This window comes from Molossus molossus, unplaced genomic scaffold (assembly GCF_014108415.1).
Source record: "Molossus molossus isolate mMolMol1 unplaced genomic scaffold, mMolMol1.p scaffold_m16_p_12, whole genome shotgun sequence".
Classification (NCBI taxonomy): Eukaryota; Metazoa; Chordata; class Mammalia; order Chiroptera; family Molossidae; genus Molossus; species Molossus molossus.
Genome location: NW_023425347.1, coordinates 16,708,334 through 16,728,331, shown reverse-complemented (window position 1 = coordinate 16,728,331; position 19,998 = coordinate 16,708,334). Strand labels below are relative to the sequence as shown.

Genomic DNA, 19,998 nt, shown 5'->3' with positions numbered 1-19,998 from the left:
TGAGTACAAAGTGTAAAAATCATATGTTCACAGGCTGATGCTTTCCACAAACTGAACACAGCCAAGTAACTAGTACCCAGACCAAAAGGCAGACTGTTTGCAGCAGTCTCGGAAACACCCCCTTCCAACCTCCACGGACCCCCGAAAGAGTAACCACCATCCTGCCTGAACATAACAAGTGAGTGTTGGCCGTGCTTGAACTTCAGGGAAATGTGGACTACTAACGTTTTGTGTTGGGCTTCTTTTGCTCAGTACTGTGGTTGGTGAATTAGGCGTATTTTTGTAAGTAGAGTTTGTTCATTCGTATTGCTGTCCGAGCTTTGACTGAGGGAATACACCACAGTTCACGTATCCATTGATCTGTGATGAACATTTAGTGAGTTTCCAGGTTTTGCTACTAGAAGGTGTGTGTGATGAAACACTCGTGTGCCTGCTTTTTGTTGTTATTCCTTTATTGATTTTAGAGAGTGGAAGGGAGAGGGAGAGAGATAGAAACATTGATGAGAGAGAACATCAAATGGCCGCCTCCTGCATGTCCCCACTGGGGATCGGACCCACAACCTGGGCATGTGTCCTGACCGGGAATCGGACCGGCAACCTCTTGGTGCATGGGTCGATGCTCAACCACTGAGCCACACCAGCTGGACTCATGTGCCTGCTTTCTAAGCGATGAGCTCCCAGGATTTCCACCCGAGATCTCTCCCTCTACCCTGTCCCCCAGGGCGAATCTGGAATGTTTGGGAGGTAGATGGGCAAAGATCGCTTAGACATGAGGGCAGTGTCTCTTCTCACTGAGCAAGAATGAAGCTCGTGGAAATGTTTCAGGTGAGCGTTTTTTCAAATAGTCCTATTTTCATAAGCTAAAATTCAATAGCTGCACGTTGACCCAATAATAATAGCAACCTGAAATCTGAAATTCTTGTAGGAAAGATGAAATGTGTGCCAGCAAGATTCTCGTAGGAGAGGTTAAATTGGTAAAATGTAGCTTACTTCTCAGTGTATGGGTTAATGATTCCATACAACCACTGAATGCTTAAGTTCTATTAGTTTGGTCATTGGTTTCTACCTAATGAGTGATGGGGCGTGGACCTCTTTTATGACACTGTGTACACATTCCTGTCAAGGTGAGGTGGAGGATGGGCATGGCAGTGTGCTGCAGGGACCAGTCGAGTCAAAGCAATATGCAATAGCTCCAAGCCACAGACACTGGTGACACCATGCCGGGTCAGAACCAAGGCTGATGAAAAGGTGAAACTGAGCTGTAGCTATTTTAGGGGGAAATGAAGTTCTGGGATTACAGTCGAATCAAGTTGGTAAAGACTTTTAAAAAACATTTGGATATTGTTTTACTTAACCCAGAAATTATTTTTATTTTGGTACAGTCATTCTCAGAAAAAAAATGTAAATTTAACCTAGTAACATAGTGATCTATTGTAACGGATATTAATTTTATGTTGTTCTGAGGAGGTAGAAAAACATACATTACCCAAAGATATTTTTTAAATATGGGACTTTTAGAGATCATTTTTCTGGAGAAATTTCTTCTACTCTGTGCCAAATAGTTTTGCAATATTCATCATTTCTCTCTGATGATAAACTATGTGGTATTGCTTCTGCTTTGAAAAACAAAGGAATGTGTTTTCAGTTTTACTTTGAGGCTCTTTAGAAAGAATCCTCGTAACACTTAGTGAATAATAAATTTTAAACAAAAAGTTGACTCAAAACAAGAGACAAATATAAATATCTCACTTGATTCATCGGCCACCAAAGTATTTGAAGAGTCAGTTGATATAATGTTTAATGTTTTGATAAATTATGAAGCATTTCACTCCCAGTGAATATATACAGAGACTGCTGTGTCTAAAACCTGTTAACACCTTATCTTACATGTTATTCCTTTATACTGCTTAGCATGTTCTTAAAAATGTCAACCTTTTGCTAATAGATACAGAAATTGACAATATTGAAATTTTGGAGTCCTTTTACTTTCTGAAGATGTACAACAGTTTAGTTCTTTAAGCTTTACTCCTGAGTTTTCTGCTGTGTTAATATTGCAATCATGGAACTTTATTCAGATACATTCCAATCGGCTGTAAGTAAGCTCCCCACCCCCTTATGTCAGTTGGTCCAGGTCATATCCTCTCTTTGATTAATATAACTCACATTAGTCAGGAGTCTTTGGGTTGCAATTAATAGAAGCCAAACTTGAGCTAAGTTAGGCAAAAGAAGATTTCATTGGAAGGATTGGGGTGTCTTACAGCTAAATTGCCTGAAAGAAAATCAGGGGAGCAGCTGTGTCCCAAGGACAGCTGGAACCAGGGCACAGCTGCAGCTGGGACTTCTGCCGTCGGCCTCGGCCCCTCTCTGTGCATTCCCTTCATTCCCTCTTACTGCAGATCAGATTTCTCCCCACGGGGGTGCACAGCCTCAGGCTCAGCTAGTGTGCATGGCACTTTTGTGCAAATTAGACAAGGCTCTCCTCTGGGTAGAGGCGGTTCACAGCTGCAGGGTTTGGTGAGCAGAAGGCACTTTTGTGGAAAGAAAAAGGCACTTCATTTCCTTAAAGGCAGCCCCATGCCAGAGCCCAAGGTTTGGTCAGAACAGCAAGTGAGAGTTCAGAGTTCAGCCCAAATTCCACTCTTCGCCTGGTACCTTTGTACCGAGTACAGACTGAATCTAGTGACTCAGCATGGCCTCTCATCGCTGCTGAACTTCTGTGATGATACATTCATCCTTCTCCCAGGTCCACAGTCAAGAATTCTGTGGACAGGCTCTGATTGGCCCTGCCAAGTTTACGTTTATGACCAATCAGCTATGGCCAGGGTGCGGGGACCAACAGCACCTTGGCACTGGGGTCACCCTCAGAGAAGAACGAATCTTTGTGAGCCTGGCAGGTGACCCGCCAGCAGCTTCTACCCAGCCTTGGGTTTTTTTTTTTCCAATGAGTAACTTTCACACACTAATGTTTACTTGTTTATTGCACTATTACCTTGTCAAATATCATTGAATAAGCAGAAGAAATATTTACGTACTCATGATAATTGAAGGAGTCTTATTTTTTATTTTATTTTTTTATCCTCACCCGAGGACATTTTTCCATTTTTTGTTCAGGTAGAGTGGGAGGGAGAGAGAGAGAGAGAGAGAAACATCAACGTGAAAGAAACACATCGAGTGGCTGCCACCCACACAACCGACCAGGGCCGGGGACAAACTGCAACCGAGATACATGCCCTTAGCGGGAACCAAACCCAGGTCTCTCAGGACCGCAGGCCGACGCTCTAACCGCTGAGCCAAACCGGCCAGGGCAGGAGTCTTATATTTTAATCGCCCAATTATTTAGGTTTGAATTTGTAGGAATAAACTCAAATTTGGAAATCAAGATATTTTTCCTTTATCTCAGTTACTACATCTCAAAAACGGTCTTTATATTTATTACATAGATTCATAATGCTTCCTACCTTGCCTGTCATCATGTGTTCAAAGAAATATAAGTTTAGTGATGTGTTTGGGGGATGTTCTGTTTCCTTCAGCTTGTTCCAAGAGAACCAATGGCTACCTAATAGTATTAGTTTCATTATCAAGTTTATCTACACTCCAAAATGACAGTTATTCTAACTCATTTAACAAACACACTTGTCAGAGCTTTTTGCCAAATAGAATTTTCTTACCTATATGTTTTTTCCGCTGCTGAATTTTTGTTGGCAGAATAACCAGTGCAGGTAACAGCATGTCTCCTCCTTGATAACACTGCATTTCAACCTCAGAAATATGAATGACAAAATCTTAAAAACATCACTACTTGTCTCCAGTTCTCTGTACTTGTGAAGGTAAATATGGGTTGATATGACAGCTATTATTGTGTTGACTGTTGTCATTGTTTTGTTTAATAATCTAAGGGAAAAGAGGCCAGTGCCCCGACTAAGTAGTCTGGTATTACATGTTTAAAAATTGTTTTCCCCTTTATTAATTTTAGAGAGAGAGGATGGGAGAGGGAGAGAGAGATGGAAACATCAATGGGAGAGAACATGGATTGGCCGCCTCCTGCATGCCCCGCACTGGGGATCCGGCCCACAACCTGGGCATGTGCCCTGACCGGGAATCAAACTGGCGACCTCTTGGTGCATGGGTTGACGCTCAGTCACTGAGCCACAGTGGCTGGGCCAGTATTACATGTTTTAAAAATTCTTGCAGCACACTGGTTGAAAACCACTGAATTGGTGTTGCTGGTGATAACCACGAGAATAAAATATGCAGTTATCAGCACCATTCTTGACTAATGGCATATTCTCAGAAATATTTGAAATAACTGTGAACACAGGCTTTTATTTTGACATAATTTTTAAAGAACTGTAGTTACCTAGAAGAAAAAATTTACACTTAGAGCTATAAGATTTAAAGAGTGTCCTCAACATCACCAACCATTAGGAAAAAGCAAATCAGAATCACAATGAGATGCCACTTATACCCATTAAGATGCCTATTCTAAAACAACAAAAACCAGAAAATAACAGGTGTTGATGAGAATGTGGATAAATTCGAACCAGTGTTACTGCAGATAGAAATACAAAATTTTATTGCTGTTATGAAAAACAGTATGGTAATTCCTAAAAAAATTACACATAGAATTACCATTTGATCCAACAATTCCATAAAAACAAAAGCAGAGACTTGAACAGGTATGTGTGCGCCCATGGGCATAGCAACATTAATGACAATATCGAAAAGGTGGAAACAGCTCAGATGACTTTGGACCAGTGAATGGATCCACAAAATGCGGTATATACATACAGTGAACTATCATTGGGCCTTGAAAAGGAAAACAATTCCGACATTTGCTACAACATGGATGAACCTTGAAGATTATGCTAAATGAAATTAGCTAGACACCAAAGAACAAATACCCAATTTTATTTATGTGGGTATCTAGAGTGGTTTGATTCATAGAGACAGAAAGCAGAACGTGGCTGCCAGGGGCAGAGGGAGGAGGGAATGGGGACTGAGTGTCACCGGTGGACAGTGTCAGTTCTGCAAGATGAAATTCTGGTGATGAATAGTGGTGATGGTTGGACAACCACATGAGTGAATGTACCTAACAATACTGGACTCTACACTTAAACATGGTTAAAATGGTACATTTTATGTTATGGGTATTTTACCACAATAAAAGAGTGTCAACATCAATGAACATTTGTTCAGGGAAGAACATCAGTTAGATGGGAATAATGTTATTGAAGTGTCATTATAACTGAATTATAAGGAAGTGTTCCTAGTTTGGTTTTCTTTTGTAACTCAATGAAAAGTGGATTATTTTTAAAACTGTGACAGAACATAGTTTACATAGCTGATATCTTCTGACTATAACTTTTTTCCCTGTGGAAATTTGCAGGGAGGCATATTCCTTCACCAGCTGTAGCTCCCCCACAGCGACCCCACATAATCTTCAAGTTCATCCTCCCTGGACAATCTGCCCAGTCCCTCCCAGGGCTTAATCTATGTGACCATCCCAAATCTGTCTCCATCCCAGAACTGCCCGCTGCATATCTCCACTCAGCTGTCGTCATAGGAACCTCAAAGTTGGCATGTTGAATGCAAGCCCATCTTCTCTCCTCCTTCCTCCTCTCCTCAGTTACAAGCTCCACATCTCACTATCCAGCTGAGCAAGCCCTAAACCCCAGTCGTTCTAGCCGACTTCCTCCTCTTCTCTATCACCCACGGCCAATAAGCCACTGCATCGCTTCCCTTCTGTCACTCCATCCTGCCCCGCGACTGCCTTTGCTCAGGCTCTCTGCCCCGTCCATCCCACGTTGCTGCCAGTGTGAACTTGCGACTCTCCACAGCCCCTGGATTAAAATCTTCCATAGCTTCTTGTTTAATAAAACCCAGACTCTTCAGCATGTAAAGAAATCTGAATGGCCCTGGCCAGTTTGATTCAGCAGTTAGAGCATCGGCCCGTGGACCAATGAGTCGCGGGTTCGATTCCGGTCATGGGCACGTCCCTCCATTGCAGTTCGTCCCAGTCAGGGTTCTGCGGGAGGCAACCAGTCGACATGTCTTTTTCACATCGATGTCTCTCTCTGTCTCTCTCTCCCTTCTTCCCCACCCCCCACTCTGTCTGAAGGTAAATGGAAAAGTATCCTCGGGTAAGGATTAAAAAGAAAGGAGATCTGAATGATTCTGCACAGGGCTTGCTTCTGTGTTCGAGAGCACTGCACCCGTGGGCCACTCGGAGGTCACTTCACAGGTGCTTGGGAAATCTCGATCAAGTCCTTGATAATCATCAGTTCTTGCGTCTGGTGTCTGTTTCTCCAATCTAGTCTCTTTTTCCAGCACTCCATCCACACCCTCCGTGCCTGCCTTGCTTCACTTCTTGTGGCTTCTCTGGGCAGGATAAGCTATTCTTGCTTCGCTGTCTTTGTAGAGGATTTATTTTTTTTAAATATGTTTTTATTGATTTTTTTTAGAGAGAGAGGAAGGGAAAGAGAGAGAAACATCCTTGTGAGAGAGAAACATTCATCCACTGCTTCCTGCACACCCCCTACCGGGGATCCACTGCTTCCCACGCACCCCCTACTGGGTGGGGATCCACTGCTTCCCGCGCACCCCCTACCGGGGATCCACTGCTTCCCCCGCACCCCCTACCGGGGATCCACTGCTTCCCGCGCACCTCCTACTGGGGATTGAGTCTGCAACCCAGGCATGTGCCCTGCCTGGGAATCAAACTGGGACCTCTCAGTCCTTGCAACAACACTCAATCCACTGAGTCACACTGGCCGGACTATATAGGATTTAAATGACTGGAACCCAGCATTGTCATGTGTGACCCTGAGCAAAGTATTTAATCCCACAGGCTTCAGGCTCCTCCTCCATCAAATGGAGTGATTTTTGCCTCACAAATTTGTGGTGAGGATAAAATGACATAACACATGCAAAAGCTGTTTCAATTTTCTAAGTGGAAACCGTCCTCCTCCTCTCGACAGCCCCGCCATGCACAGCCTGTGTGCCCTCGTACCCATCACATACCCCTTCATGTATCCCAGTTCATGCCTCGTGTCTACAACCAGATCGCGAACCCCGTGGAGACCACGTCTATTCCCACTCCATGGCTCTCTCTCCACCTGTGTGGGTCTCAAGGGCCTTACAAGAAGAGCCACTTCTGAGTCGAGGGGGTAGAGGCTGAAAGTTCCCAGTGGTGAAGTGCCGGTGTGTCTTCCATGTGTGATGTCCTTCGGGATCAGAGATCCAACTCCAGGGGACGCGCCCATCCGGCAACCCCCCACCGCGAGATGGATGGATGTCGCTGGCTCAGCCACTGCGTTTTCTCAAGCCCGGCCTGTGTCACGCGTGGCTGGGCAGGCGTGGGCTCTGTCCCCTGAGCCCAGACGGTGCCAGCGACTTTTCCAGCACAGCTCCAGGTAGCCACGGCTTGTCAATCAGTTTTAGCACAAGAGATGAAAAACCATTTACCACCCACTAAGCTCAGAGATACCCCCCAATAGCTGGCCTAAAGTCACTGCAGAAAAAGGGGGAGTCACCTCAAATCTGGCAAGTGGGTTGAAGGGGCTCACAGGGGCCATTGAACCCTGGACGCTGGCTCGGGGGGGGCGGGGGCTACTGTGAAGGCCAAAGCCCATTCTGTATTAATGCAGAGATTTGTCCTACATTTCAAGGTCAGAGACGCCCAGCGCTCTTCTGATGGAGGCAGGAGCCTAAGGGTCTTGGTTTCCCATGAAACGCCCCCAACTCAGCTGGCTTAGCGCTCAGCCGCTGTGTCTTTACGTTTCTCCTTGTCTTCCTCCAAAGGAGCCGGCGGAGAGTCCGCTTGCTTTCCTCGACAAAGGGCTTACGCGTCATTAAAAGGGATTATGCTCTGCCGGGGAAAACCAGCCTCTAATCACCCAGAGGAGGACACAGCAGCCTGAGCCGGAGGTGCTCGGGCCGCATTCAGGTCCCTTGCTTCCCAAGAGTCTCGCCACGGACGGAGGCTCCGCGTGGTCTGGTCTTCCATGGTCACCAACATGGGCTTCGCGAGACAGATCCAGCTTCTGCTCTGGAAGAACTGGACCCTGCGCAAAAGGCAAAAGGTAACAGGTGCAGTCCGTGCTCTCCGAGCGAGCGTGGAGCCAGTAAACAGGTGGAGAGAGGGGGGTGGGATGGGGGCGGGAGGACAAGCTGTGATAGGCTGGTTGCCACTTAGCGCTGACGCATGGTCAACCGTCTGGCTGCTCTGTGAGCCTCTCTGACAACTGTCCTTCACAGGAAGACGTGCTTCTCTGTCTTGAGATGGACATTTTCCACCCACAGCCCAACATGGTCACATTCGAGTCTTCTTTTGCCCTCCCTGCCGATGAATCTATTGCCTACCCATCCCACCCATGCCCTGTCTCCTGGTTTTCAAACGTGCCAGGCCAGCCCACACACCTGGGGCACCCATGCTGTGCAGTGGAAGAACCTAAGTCCTGAAGAGCAGGCTCAATAGAAAACAACGCTCTCTCAGAGCTTCCCAGCCCAGAAATTCTGTGTTTCATTGATTCAACGAGGCACGCTGGTTTTTCCCATTTCTGAAATTGGGATTCAGCTCACAGTTAAGTGACAGTTAAACCAGGCACATTGGTTTCTTCTGTAGTATGCAGAGAATAGCAGCACATCTTACAACTGATGGTGTCGTAGGTCCAGTGGGATACAACCATCACCATCACAGACATTCCCTGAGCCTTCCTGTGTGCAGACCCTGGGCTGGGCTGGGCCAGGGGCTGGGAGCACGGGACACAGACCCCACCTTGCACTCACTCCTAGTCCAGTGGGGAAAACCCGAAGTACGTTTTGCATATATAGCTCTAAGGAAAGATGCACTTCACTACAGGCTTGCAGAGTCATGCCGATGCCAGATGACTACAAAATGACGGAAGGAGCTGAAAGAGGAAGGTGGGAGGGGCGAGGAGTGGGCAGGCCTGAGCTTAGAGAGACGGCAGCCAGACCGGGAGGAGGACAGGGAGGGGAATGTGCTGTGGAGGGGAAGAGAATGGATTTGTTCTCAGCCGCAATTCAAGATGGATTTATGCAGCAGGACAGGGGTTTTCTGGGTGTTGGAAGGAATGTGAAAGAAGAAAGGGGGCCAACCGTGGAACATCTGAAGAGTGTCCCAGTCAGAGAGTAAATTTACTATCAAAAGGTGTTTGCTATGTACAAGGCTGGTAACCGAGGTGTCAATGGCAGGACATGGCTACAGCCAAGAGAACCAGGGGAAAAAGTGGAATTAAGACTTGAAAACACAGAGAAGAGGGTGGGGGAGCTGACTCAGACCTGTGAGAAAGGGGGCGCAGTGAGGCAGCTGCTGGGCTCTCTGTGCCTGGTCTCAGTCCACACCCGTGAGCAGGGAGCCCTGGCCGGCTGCTGGGTTTGGACTGAGGGACAATAGTTTAATAACCAGCACAAAGGGGAGCAAGAGACACAGCCCACCCATGTGCACAGAGGTCCTTCGCTGGGTGGCTTAGTCAGGACGTGGGAAGGGGGAGGGAGCCTGCTCATCTGTGGGAAATGCCACTGTCCTCAGGACGCTTTACTTTGTCACAGCGGGTGTGACTTTTCAAATTGGTTAGTTATTTGTTGCTCCCAGGAGTCAAGGGCTAACAGTAGTCAGAGACTCAATTCCTTGCATGTAGGAGTTTCCCTTCTAGAACGAATACAGACAACGCTTAAACAAGACTCACTATTGAATCCACTCATCTATTCCTTCGTTCCGTCCATCAGCAAACACTCAGCAGTCGTCAGGCACGGTGCCAGGGGCTGGGTACACAGCGGCAAGCAAGGTAGGCACAGTCCACAGTCCCTGCCTGCATGAGCCTGTGGCGTGCCAAGGAAAAGCCACGATGCAACTGTTTTCCCTCCTCTCTTTTCAATAAGACATGAAGATTTTCGCTCAATTTTACTCTCGATGTGCTCTTTGAGGCCATCAAAAAATGTGCCCGAGGACTGGCCGCTGGCGCGCAGTGATTCATGCCTGTGGCCAGCACGTTGCCATGGAGACATTGCCCTGCTTTCATAGACAGGGTTTGGCTCAGAGGTTTCCCTTCCCCAGGTGTCGGCGGGTGTCCCCTCTTCGGGGACTCGGCCTTCTCCACTCCTCCTGGGTGCGGTGGGGCCATCCAGGCTGAGGGCCTTGGTGGAAGGAATCTCCCAGGATGCACCGCGTCTGGGCTGACATTCCTTTGATGGCATCCTGATGCCCTAGAAATTGAAATCTCTTGTCTGAGACGCCTCCAGCCCACTTCCCCACTGCTCACACATTCCAGGAATTCACCGACATCTAGGTAAAGGTGGAGGCACCCTCCACAGCCCTCCGGACCTCTGAGGGAGGGTCTGTGGCTCCTTCCCCAGGCTTTGGTTCTTCTGGAAGCTTCTGCCTCCACAAAATGGTGACTCTAAAAAAAAATTTTTTTAAAGGTACAACACATCAGCTCATAGCAACTCCCAGGTTTTTAATTTCTCAAACTCCCATGGTTTTGGGTGTTTACTATTATGAGCAACAGCAAAAGCAGATACCAAATTTCCCAATTCCTCCTCTCCCAATCCCTAAGGGCATAAGATAAAAATCTTCAGATGTTCCTCCCTCCCTTTTTTCCTTCCTCTGTTAACATTGATCAAGTATTACTAAGTGCCTGGGCCTGTCACCTCATTGAATCCTCCCCCGAGTCCTTGGAGAGACACCATTGCTGTCCCCACGGTCACTGAAGCTTCCGAGAAGGTGAGCGGCTGGCGGGTGGGGCAGGACCTGGTCTCCGGGACAGGCAGACCTGGCCATGGCCCACCCCGTCCCCACGTATCCGCCCGTCCAGTAGGCTGGCCCTGAGGATGGCAGAGAAATGTGCCCGTCACATTTCCACAGACCAAGGCAGTTATGAAAGTGAGAGTGACGCTGTTGACCCACTTGCAATCGCACCAGGACGACAAATGTCAGCTAACACTGGGCCTGGAAAACCGGGCTGGACGACCACCCCGCAGAGCCCGGGCGGCCAGGTGAGCTGGGCACAGCCCCTGCGCTCAGGGAACTTGGAGGCAGGCAGCGTGACCAAGCGAAACCACATGAGCAGCAGCGGAGCAGAGGGAAGCCCGGGGGGCGCGGAGGATGAGCTCCGGGAGCTCGGAGGAGAAGCGGGTGGGAGTAGGGGAGAGAAGACTCTCAAAGAAGTCTTCCCCAGGACGTGCATGTTCAGTGACAAGATCTCCGCGCCGTCCGGGACAAGTGCACGGCCAGCACGTTCACGACGGGCCCAGCACTGGCAGGACGGCTTCACAAAGATCATTCGGTCTGTCTCTTGCCCCTGAGAGCTCACAGTCTAAGCTGCCCCTTCATGGCACCCCCATCCCAGCTTCCCTGTCAGTAGGATATTTGAGGGAGGCCTAAGTACTCATGAGAGTAGGGGGCTTATCATTTTCAAGACCCCTGACCTGGGCACTGGGTACAGCTATGGCCTGTGGTTCCAGGCCCAGCCGTGGGCAAGGAGAACCTGGCAGGTGCAGGGAGGCTGGGCAGCTGCTCCAGGCTACCCAGGTCCTGTCATATTCATCCAGGCTAAGAATCCAGCCTGGGCTCTGGGTGCAGAAGGGAGAGTCACACAGCTCATTTCAAGCATCCACTACCCACTTCTAAATTGAAAACAGAGTAGGAGGGGAAAAAAATCGAACTGGCCAAAATTTAAAACAACAAGCGTGATTCTGCCTCTCCTGGGGACCCCTCTTCCCCCAAGTAGGTTGAGTGGGAAAGAGAGGGGGAGGAGGAATAAAAAAGACAGAGAACAAGGAAATACCAGTTTGAGGGGAAAAAATTTCCGCCAGCCCCTTCGGAGTTTGGCTGGGCTTAATTAAAGCTACAGACATGTTTAAAGGGAAGGGTGGGGGTAGCCAGAGCTGCTCTGAAAACATGTTTTTAATTACGCTGTGGAATTTCTCCCTAGGGTATGCCCTGTACAGCAGAGCATCAAGGACAAGGATGCCGCTGGGGGCACGGGTGCCGAGCACGATTCTGGGGGAGGGAGAAGAGGTTTCGTGAGGACCTGCCAGGCAGGGACAGAACTGCCGGTCCTTTTGCAGGGAGTCAGGGTGACATGCAGTCCCTCCAGAACGAACGCTCATGGACTCAAAGCAATAACACTGACCTTCCCACAAATGTCTTTCAAGGATTACCCACCACTACCTAGACCACTGGTGCTCAGCCCAGCTGCACATTGGAATTCCTTGAGAAGCGGTAAAAAATCAAAACAGAAAAACCAAACCGAGGTCCCAGGATGGGAGGTGCTGTGTCATGGAGCTGGGGCACGGGCTGAGCTCCCCACGTGATTCCAGCATGTAGTCAGAGGTCTGCCGCAGACCTAGGGCCACCAAGGGGAGTGCGTGAGGGCCAGGGATCCCAGGCAAACAGCCCTAGCTCAGACATAAGGTGAAGAGGAACACCTAGGGCCAGGCGAGGAATGAAAGAGGAATGCGGGATTCTGATCTGGCCCCGCACTGACTGTTGGGGGACTCTAAATCACGACGCTTTGCGAAGACCAGGTACCTCATGAACACAAGAACACGTGAGGGAGCCTGGGAGTGAGGGGATGACAGACGAGAGAGCAGGTGACTCACTGCAAAGAGGGATGAGATGCAGGAACTTGGGTTTGGGAATTCTATCCTCGGGACAGGCAGGCCAGGCTGGCTGATCCTTCCCCTGGTCCAAGTCCCCCTAACATATGGAGCAGGGGACAGTGTCTAGTTTCTCAGGAAGCCCTACATTTCCAAAATGGCAAAGGAGCTGTTCTGAACCCAGAAAGGGAGGGAGAGAAGAAAGATGAGTGTGAGCGGAGGCTATGAACTTGCAGACAATTTTAATTCTATCTCCTGGCTCTTCAGCCTTCATAGTGGGCTGTCACCTGCAGTGTCCCTGTGGTCCTCAGGAGAAGTGAGAGTCAACAGGAAATGGCTTGTGTTTATTGAATGTTACCTTGGGCCAGACTCTGCTTTTGGCGTTTCATAGGAAAATTCATTTCATTCTTACAGCTGCTCTGGGAGGGGGGTCCTGGCATCGCCCCCATGTTACAGGTGAGACCCTGAGGCCCAGAGAAGTTGGACGGGTTACCTAATGTCTTACAGCTAATAGGGAGCAGGGCCAGGTGTACACCTCAGTACTGACACTCTCTTAATCCTCGCTGTAAACTGTAGGACAATATGGTCCCATTCCACAGATGAGAAAACTGAGACTCGGAGATTAAGCAAGCCCTAAAGTGATTCTTTTATTTATTTACTATTCTTTATTGATTTGAGAGAGAGAGGAAGGGAGAGAGAGAGAGAGAACATCGGTTGGCTGCCTCCTGCATGCCCCCCACTGGGGATCTGGCTCATAACCTGGGCATGTGCCGTGACCAGGAATCAAACTGGCCCCCTCCTGATGCATGGGTCCACGCTCAACCTCTGAGCCACACTGGCTGGGCCCAAAAGTGACTCTTAACCCAGATCTTTCCATTCCTAAACCAGCATCAATGTCTAACGTACCAGACTACTCCCAGATAGACCTGCATGGAAAGAGGCTGACTTACTTGATAGAAAGCCAAGGTTGTAGGCAATTGTCTTACGGAAGAGTCCGACGTGTAGAACCTGGGTTGTTTGTCTCATTTCCTTGGTACAACCAGGAACAACTTCTGGTTTCACCGTTTGCACCTGTTACTCACACAGCCTTGCCAGACTTGCTCCTCGATCTTACTCAGTGACTGGGAGGACCTGGGGTGGAAGGTGTGAAGCCAGTTCAGTTTGTTAAATCTGAAAACTCTTAGTCACCCGAGCTTCTGTGTCACCTCCTGCTTTCCTGGGGGAGCCTCCCAGGCCAGCCTTGACAAAGGCTCTCTCATTCCATATTTATTGGGCACTTATGAGGCTGGCCCTGGGATGGTGCTAAAATCACAGTAGTGGTGAGGATAGATGTGGTTCCTGCCCTCAGGAACCTTACAGCCAGTGAGGGGTCCACATTCATGAAAGAGTAGGGACCCTCCCACAGCATGAGGGATGAGACCGGAAGTGCGGGCTGCTGTGGGAACAGCTGTGCTGGTTTGGGAAGAGCAGAATGTTAACAATGAGATAGGGTCACTGAGGAAAAGGCTCAGCCCCTCCTCCCTGGATTTGCATATCCGGAAAGAACTGCCACATTCCATGGCTCTCAAGTGTCCCTGAGGTCAGCCCCTTTAACACTGGATGGAAATTGTTCCATATTGGTAGTTTGTCATCTTGTGGGAGAATGTGTAGGGGGAACGCTGAAAAATGAGTGCCTGAAGGAAAATCTATTATTCTTTCTTCTTCCCACAATATGTGTGTGTGTTTTCTCCAACACATCCTCCCTAGACATATTTTGAGTAAAACACGTTGTAATAAGTTACAACTGCAGAATCACCACCTGCCCTACACAGTTTTTGCTGCTTCTTCTTCTTCTTCTTCTTCTTCTTCTTCTTCTTCTTCTTCTTCTTCTTCTTTTTCTTCTTCTTCAGTGCATTTTCTTTTTTCCCTCATTGGTTTATGTTATGTTTGTGGTAAGTTGGTTGCCAGAAGACCTTGCTAGCAGGAAAGGAACAAACACCAATGGAGCACCTGGTATGGCGTCCCCAGTTTTGCTGAGAGTTTAAGTACATTTCTTTGGAAGGGACGACAAATAGTTAAAGACTATGCAAATAGCCTCTACCTGATCTATATATACCCAAGTCTCTATTCTTACCACTTGCTTAAGTTCTTTAAATCTTATAAACTTCCTTCTTAAGGCCTCTGGAATGAGGATTAGGTAGAAGAACTATTACACCAGTTTACATCTCCTCTTCCTCCTACCCCCCGCCCAATCCCACACCCCCAACCTCCATCTTCAAATGCAATCCTCTGGGTGTGGGCTGCAACGACCTTTAGTTCTTCTTCCTTTGGAGTCAAGAGTCCTGAAATTCTAAATTGAACCTAAATTTAAATACCAATTTTCAACCATATGTTGGTATCAGCAAAGTCTTCCAGTATCACAAAAACCTACAGCAGTATTCCCTGCTTTGTCTCTTCAAGCACCGAGGAATTATTGGAGTAAAAATGTCAGTAAACCCAGATTTCTGTTGACTTTGCTATGGATCGCAGTATTTCACAGAATCATTTGCACATTCATTCATTCCTCAGGGACCACACGTGCAAAATCTAGTGTGTGTTAGAAGGCAGGGCAGGGGGAGAAGCAGGGCCCTGACCCTGGAGAGAGGAGGCTGGATTTTGGTTCCCAGGCTGTCACTGCTGATGTGATACGGCACCAGCAACCTGCCCTCCCTGGGCCTCTGTTTCCTTATCTGCAGAAGGAGAGCTTAGCACGAGATCTTTACTCCCTGCAGCATCAGCGGTACATGGGAGACCTGGTGCGGGTTTACAGATTCCAAATCTGCACTACGGGCACAGCAGCACCCGGAAAGCACTGAAGCACATTGTTGCAGATCCCCGGTGGAAGTTCGAGCTAATGCAGTTTCTAAAATAGAGGCAAAGTGGAGCCCAGATGGACAGCAAGTCTGTCTGGTCTAATATACCATAGTAGAGAAGATAAAAAAGAAAGTTCTTTAGAAAATATCCCGCAACCGAAGTCCTATTGCATAAACAGCTGCTGAGATAAAGTGTGTGTGTTCCAGGTGTGTCCTATAATCTCTTAGCATCACTAGTCTTTCTCTTTGTGTTTTGTTTATCCAGATTCGCTTTGCAGTGGAATTCATGTGGCCATTGTCTTTATTTCTGGTCTTGATCTGGTTACGGAATATCAACTCACTCTACAGCAAACATGAATGTAAGTATAACGGGGGTAGCTTTGGTAGACCTAGAGGTCCCATCCATTTGTTTAGAGTTGGAAGTGCCAGGATCATCTCTCCTTATTATCATGTGTTTCATGCCTGCAATGCAGAAGACAGAGACTCGTCAGTGTTACTGAAACTAATCTTTTAGTCTTACATGTTCTATGCAAATACTTGTATGTGGTTACTAATGAATTGTGATTACTTTTTGTTTTTCTATCCCTAAACTATCACTAGTATTTAAAGGGAGCATAGCATAGATGAATTCTCATAAATATTTTGGAGACCAATTTAGGGATATGTTACACATAGTGTCAGAGGAAAACAAGGAAAAGAGATGCTATAACCATCGTGCTGAATAAAATGTTATTTCTTGGACCCCAGGGTGTCCCAACATCTAGGGTGAGCCTGTGAGTGCCTCATTTATACTATGTCCCTCCGGGAAAGCCTTCACCTAGTTTCTGGGCAGGGTGACATCTTCTCCCTCTAGGCAGCTGATGTGAGACCTCAGAAGTTAGCATTGCTGCCCGATCCCCTATCTGCTCGGCTCGCTCCTCACCATCTTGTTCCTGAGCTCTAAGCCCCACGCTCTGAATCAGCTTCCTGTCCATCAAACCCTTGCTTTTCCACCCCTCTCCAAAAGGAACCTGTCATCTGCAACTTTCTTGCCTACTCGGGGGCAGGTGTTCATAAGACGGAACAGGTGAGCCCTGGCCAGGTGGCTCGGTTGGTTGGAGCGTCCTCCCATACACTGAAAGGTCACGGGTTCGATTCCTGGTCAGGGCACATACCTAGGTTTCAGGTTCAATCCCATAAACCAATCGATGTTTCTCTCTCACATACCTCTCTCTCTCTCTCTCTCTCTCTCTCTCTCCCCCTCTCCCCCTCTCTCTTAAAAAAATCAATCAATCAACAAAAACATATCCTCAGGTGAGGATTAAAGAAAAGAAGAAACAGGTAACCCTCTTCTCCTCGAGGTCAGCACACTGGGGAGGCCTCTTGAGCCAATACCCCTTTGCCCTTCCCGACGTAAGAGGCTGCGCTCCCCGTCCGCCTCTGCGCTCCGCCTGTGCCCACTGCACGTTCGTCGGGCGCTCGAGCGGAGACCCGGCCTCCGGCACCCAGCGCAGGGCTGGCATAGGAGATGCTCCTGCTTCCTAAATGTTGATGAGTGAAGAGCACGAGAGGGACCAGGCTGCTTCCTGCAGAGGCCTTCGTCCCGCTGGGTCCGGAGGACTAACTTGTCTTCATCTCCTCTCTCAAAGGCCACTTCCCCAACAAGGCGATGCCCTCAGCAGGCCTGCTGCCGTGGCTGCAGGGGATTTTCTGCAATGTGAACAACCCTTGTTTTAGAACTCCCACCCCGGGAGAATCTCCTGGAACCGTGTCCAACTACAACAACTCCATGTAAGTGCTGAGATTCTCACCCCAAGGGGCAGGAGGCGGTACACCCCTTCATGCCCATCGCGGGCGGGGCGCATGCGCACACAGAGCGTGTGCCGCTGGATGTTTCTGGGGCTCGCTGAGCCCTTCCGCTCAGGCAGGGCGTGTTTCCTCTTCCGAGCGTCCTATTAGCTGTCAGGGCACTTGGGAGAAGGCTTCACACTAAGACAACCTGACATGCTTGCTTGGTTCTTATATTGCCAACATGTGCCCTGAAGTCTGGTGGCAGAGCCCTGCTGAGATGTACCCACTGCCTCCAGGTCATCCATCTGCTTGGGGGGCGATACTGAATGAGAAAAACTCAGTTTCCCTTCCGTGTCATCACTTCACCCTGGGCAACCCTGGCAGATCTCTGGTCTTTTAAAAGCCTTCTTGGAGCCCTGGCTGGTGTGGCTCGGTTGGTTGAGTGTTCGCCCGTGCACCAAGGTCACCGGGTCGATTCCCAGTCAGGGTGAATACTCAGGTTGTGGGTCAGATCCTTGGTTGGGTGTGTAAGGAAGGCAACCAGTCAGTGTTTCTCTCTCACATTGATGTTTCTCTCTCTCTCCTTCTCCCTTCCTCACTCTCTAAAATCAATACAAATATATTTTTTATAAACAAAAACGAAAGCCTTCTTGGACGGTGCTCACTTGGGCAGCACATACAGTAACATTGGCACGATACAGAGAAGATTAGCATAGCCCCTGCACAAGGATGGCACGCAAATTCACGAAGCATTCCTGTTTGTTTTTAAGCCTTCTTGGACATCTAAAGGCTGAGAAAAATGTCAGGGGATATTTTGACAGTGAATTAAATAAGGTTTACACGATGAAATTTGCTTCCTGGAAGGCCCTGGCCGGTTTGGCTCAGTGGTTATAGTGTCAGCCCTTGGTCCAAAGAGTCACAGGTTCGATTCCAGTCAAGGCCACGTACCTCAGTGAGGTTCAGTCCTTGGCCCCGGTGGGGGTCATGTGAGGCAACCAGTTGATGTCTCTCTCTCACATCAATGTCTCTCTCTCTCTCTCTCTCTCTCTCTCTCTCTCTCTCTCTCTCCCTCCTTCCCACTCTATCTGAAGATAAACGGGGGGAAAAATATCCTTCGGTGAGGATTTAAAAAAAGGAAATTTGCTTCCCGGAAGAAAAGAACAAATTCCATATCCTCCTATGTGGACGCCATCAGTTAGTTCCCTTGGCGGCAAAACCTGAGGATGTGGCTGGAGGGCAATAGCTCTTAACCTGTGGGGCTGAAGACCATTCCAAGAAACTGATGAGAACTGGTGGCCTGCCCACTTCCAAGAAAAATGAGCACACACACACAAACTACATTGAGGTCAGGGGACTTGCGGATTCCAGGTTAATGACTTCTGGTCTGGGGTTGAATTTCAAGTCCAATCCCATAGGATGACAGTCTACCTTGGGAGTTCCCTTTCAGAGGTAGGAGGATGTGATGTGAGCATGTCCTACAGACGGAGGCTCAGGGTGAGGACAGGATTGTCCTTCGCCCAGTGGGCTGACCTTGAGCTGCAGCTTGTGAAGCCTGTAGCCGAGAGTCACCAGCAAGGGCTTGTTATAGAGTGGGCTTCACCCACCGGCACAAACACCAAGTCAGATGGAAACTGAGGTACTTGGTTACTGAAGTTTTTCCTCTGGATGTAATTCCTCCAGGACAAAACTACATTTCGTCTGAAAACAAAAGAACATTTAGTAAGTCAGCCTAATGCTTAGAGGTAGCCTTCCCCACTGGGAACAAACTGGCTGCTTTGCTCTGCAATGGCAGAGTTGAGTAAGTGACAGAATTACGGCCCACGAGCCTACAATCTATAACTGCTTGCTGACTCCTGGATCATAGACAGGTAGAAGAGGGACACCTGTCTTCCTAGACAGTCAGGAGGTGACATTTAGCTGGGTTTGCATGGCTGCAAACACTGCCTGGAGGCTTTAATTTATAATCTACGCTGTGAGCTTGAGTCTCTTTGAGGTGCCTGAGAAGAAACGCCTACTGGTCCAGAGAGATCCTGTAAGCCGGCGGAGGGGTCCGGGAGCCCTGGACACCTCCGTGAGGGGAGCTCTGGTGGGACCACTACTGGCAGTGTCTGTAGAGTGACGGGTAAGGGTCAGGGAAGGGGGACTTCAGACTCTAATTTTCACTCAGCATTTGAACCAGGAAATCTGGGTTTCACATTTCACACGTACATTATAGGGGAAATATTGGCTTATTCACGGTTCTTTTGCATGCAAGGCCCAGAAACCCCTTCACACAAGTTTAAGCCCCAGAGGGAATATATGACTTGGACACGAGACCTCACCAAGCCAAGGTGCTGCGCACAGGCGTCAGGAGGGGTGGGACAGGAACTGGAGAGCCTTCAGGGGCTGCCCTCCGCCGTCTGGGCCTGCAAGGCCCACCCTGCCTCTCTGAGCGCCCGCTTCGTTGGCCTCCTCATGGACCAGTGTCTCCTGCTGGGCTGGTTGTTCCGTTCACAGCACCTTGGCCCGGGCAGTCAGAGAACACGCTCGAAAATCATTTAAAGTCCCAGGAACAAGTCCGGCTGTCCTGGCTTCGCTCTGCGTGTCCAACCAGCTTTGGCAGATGTGTGTGTGCTCACGTGCAGGGCGGAACTAGTGGACTGAGGATGGCTGTCACGACTTCCCCTGTAGACTGCGGGAAGGGCAGGTCTCAGTGAAGTGGGTGATCGCCGGGAAGAACCTCCAGTGAGTCCTCTCTGGACAGAAGACACCTGGAGCACGGGGCTGAGAGGCGACCTGG

At 48.8% G+C, this 19,998-nt stretch overlaps 1 protein-coding gene and 1 non-coding gene across 2 annotated transcripts in view; both read left to right on the top strand.

Annotated features, from left to right (window-relative positions):
• Positions 1–7,717: 7,717 nt before the first annotated feature.
• The window catches only part of ABCA4 (ATP binding cassette subfamily A member 4), a 129,402-nt gene continuing 117,121 nt past the window's right edge, over positions 7,718–19,998 (top strand). Inside the window, exons 1-3 of the mRNA XM_036255448.1 lie at positions 7,718–8,081; positions 15,715–15,808; positions 17,078–17,219. Of these exons, the coding sequence (XP_036111341.1) occupies positions 8,004–8,081; positions 15,715–15,808; positions 17,078–17,219 (314 nt within the window). The 5' untranslated portion in view covers positions 7,718–8,003. The remainder of the gene's footprint in view (positions 8,082–15,714; positions 15,809–17,077; positions 17,220–19,998) is intronic.
• Positions 17,877–17,983, top strand: LOC118627312. The gene has a single exon (XR_004959075.1). It is a non-coding gene; the product is annotated as a U6 spliceosomal RNA (small nuclear RNA).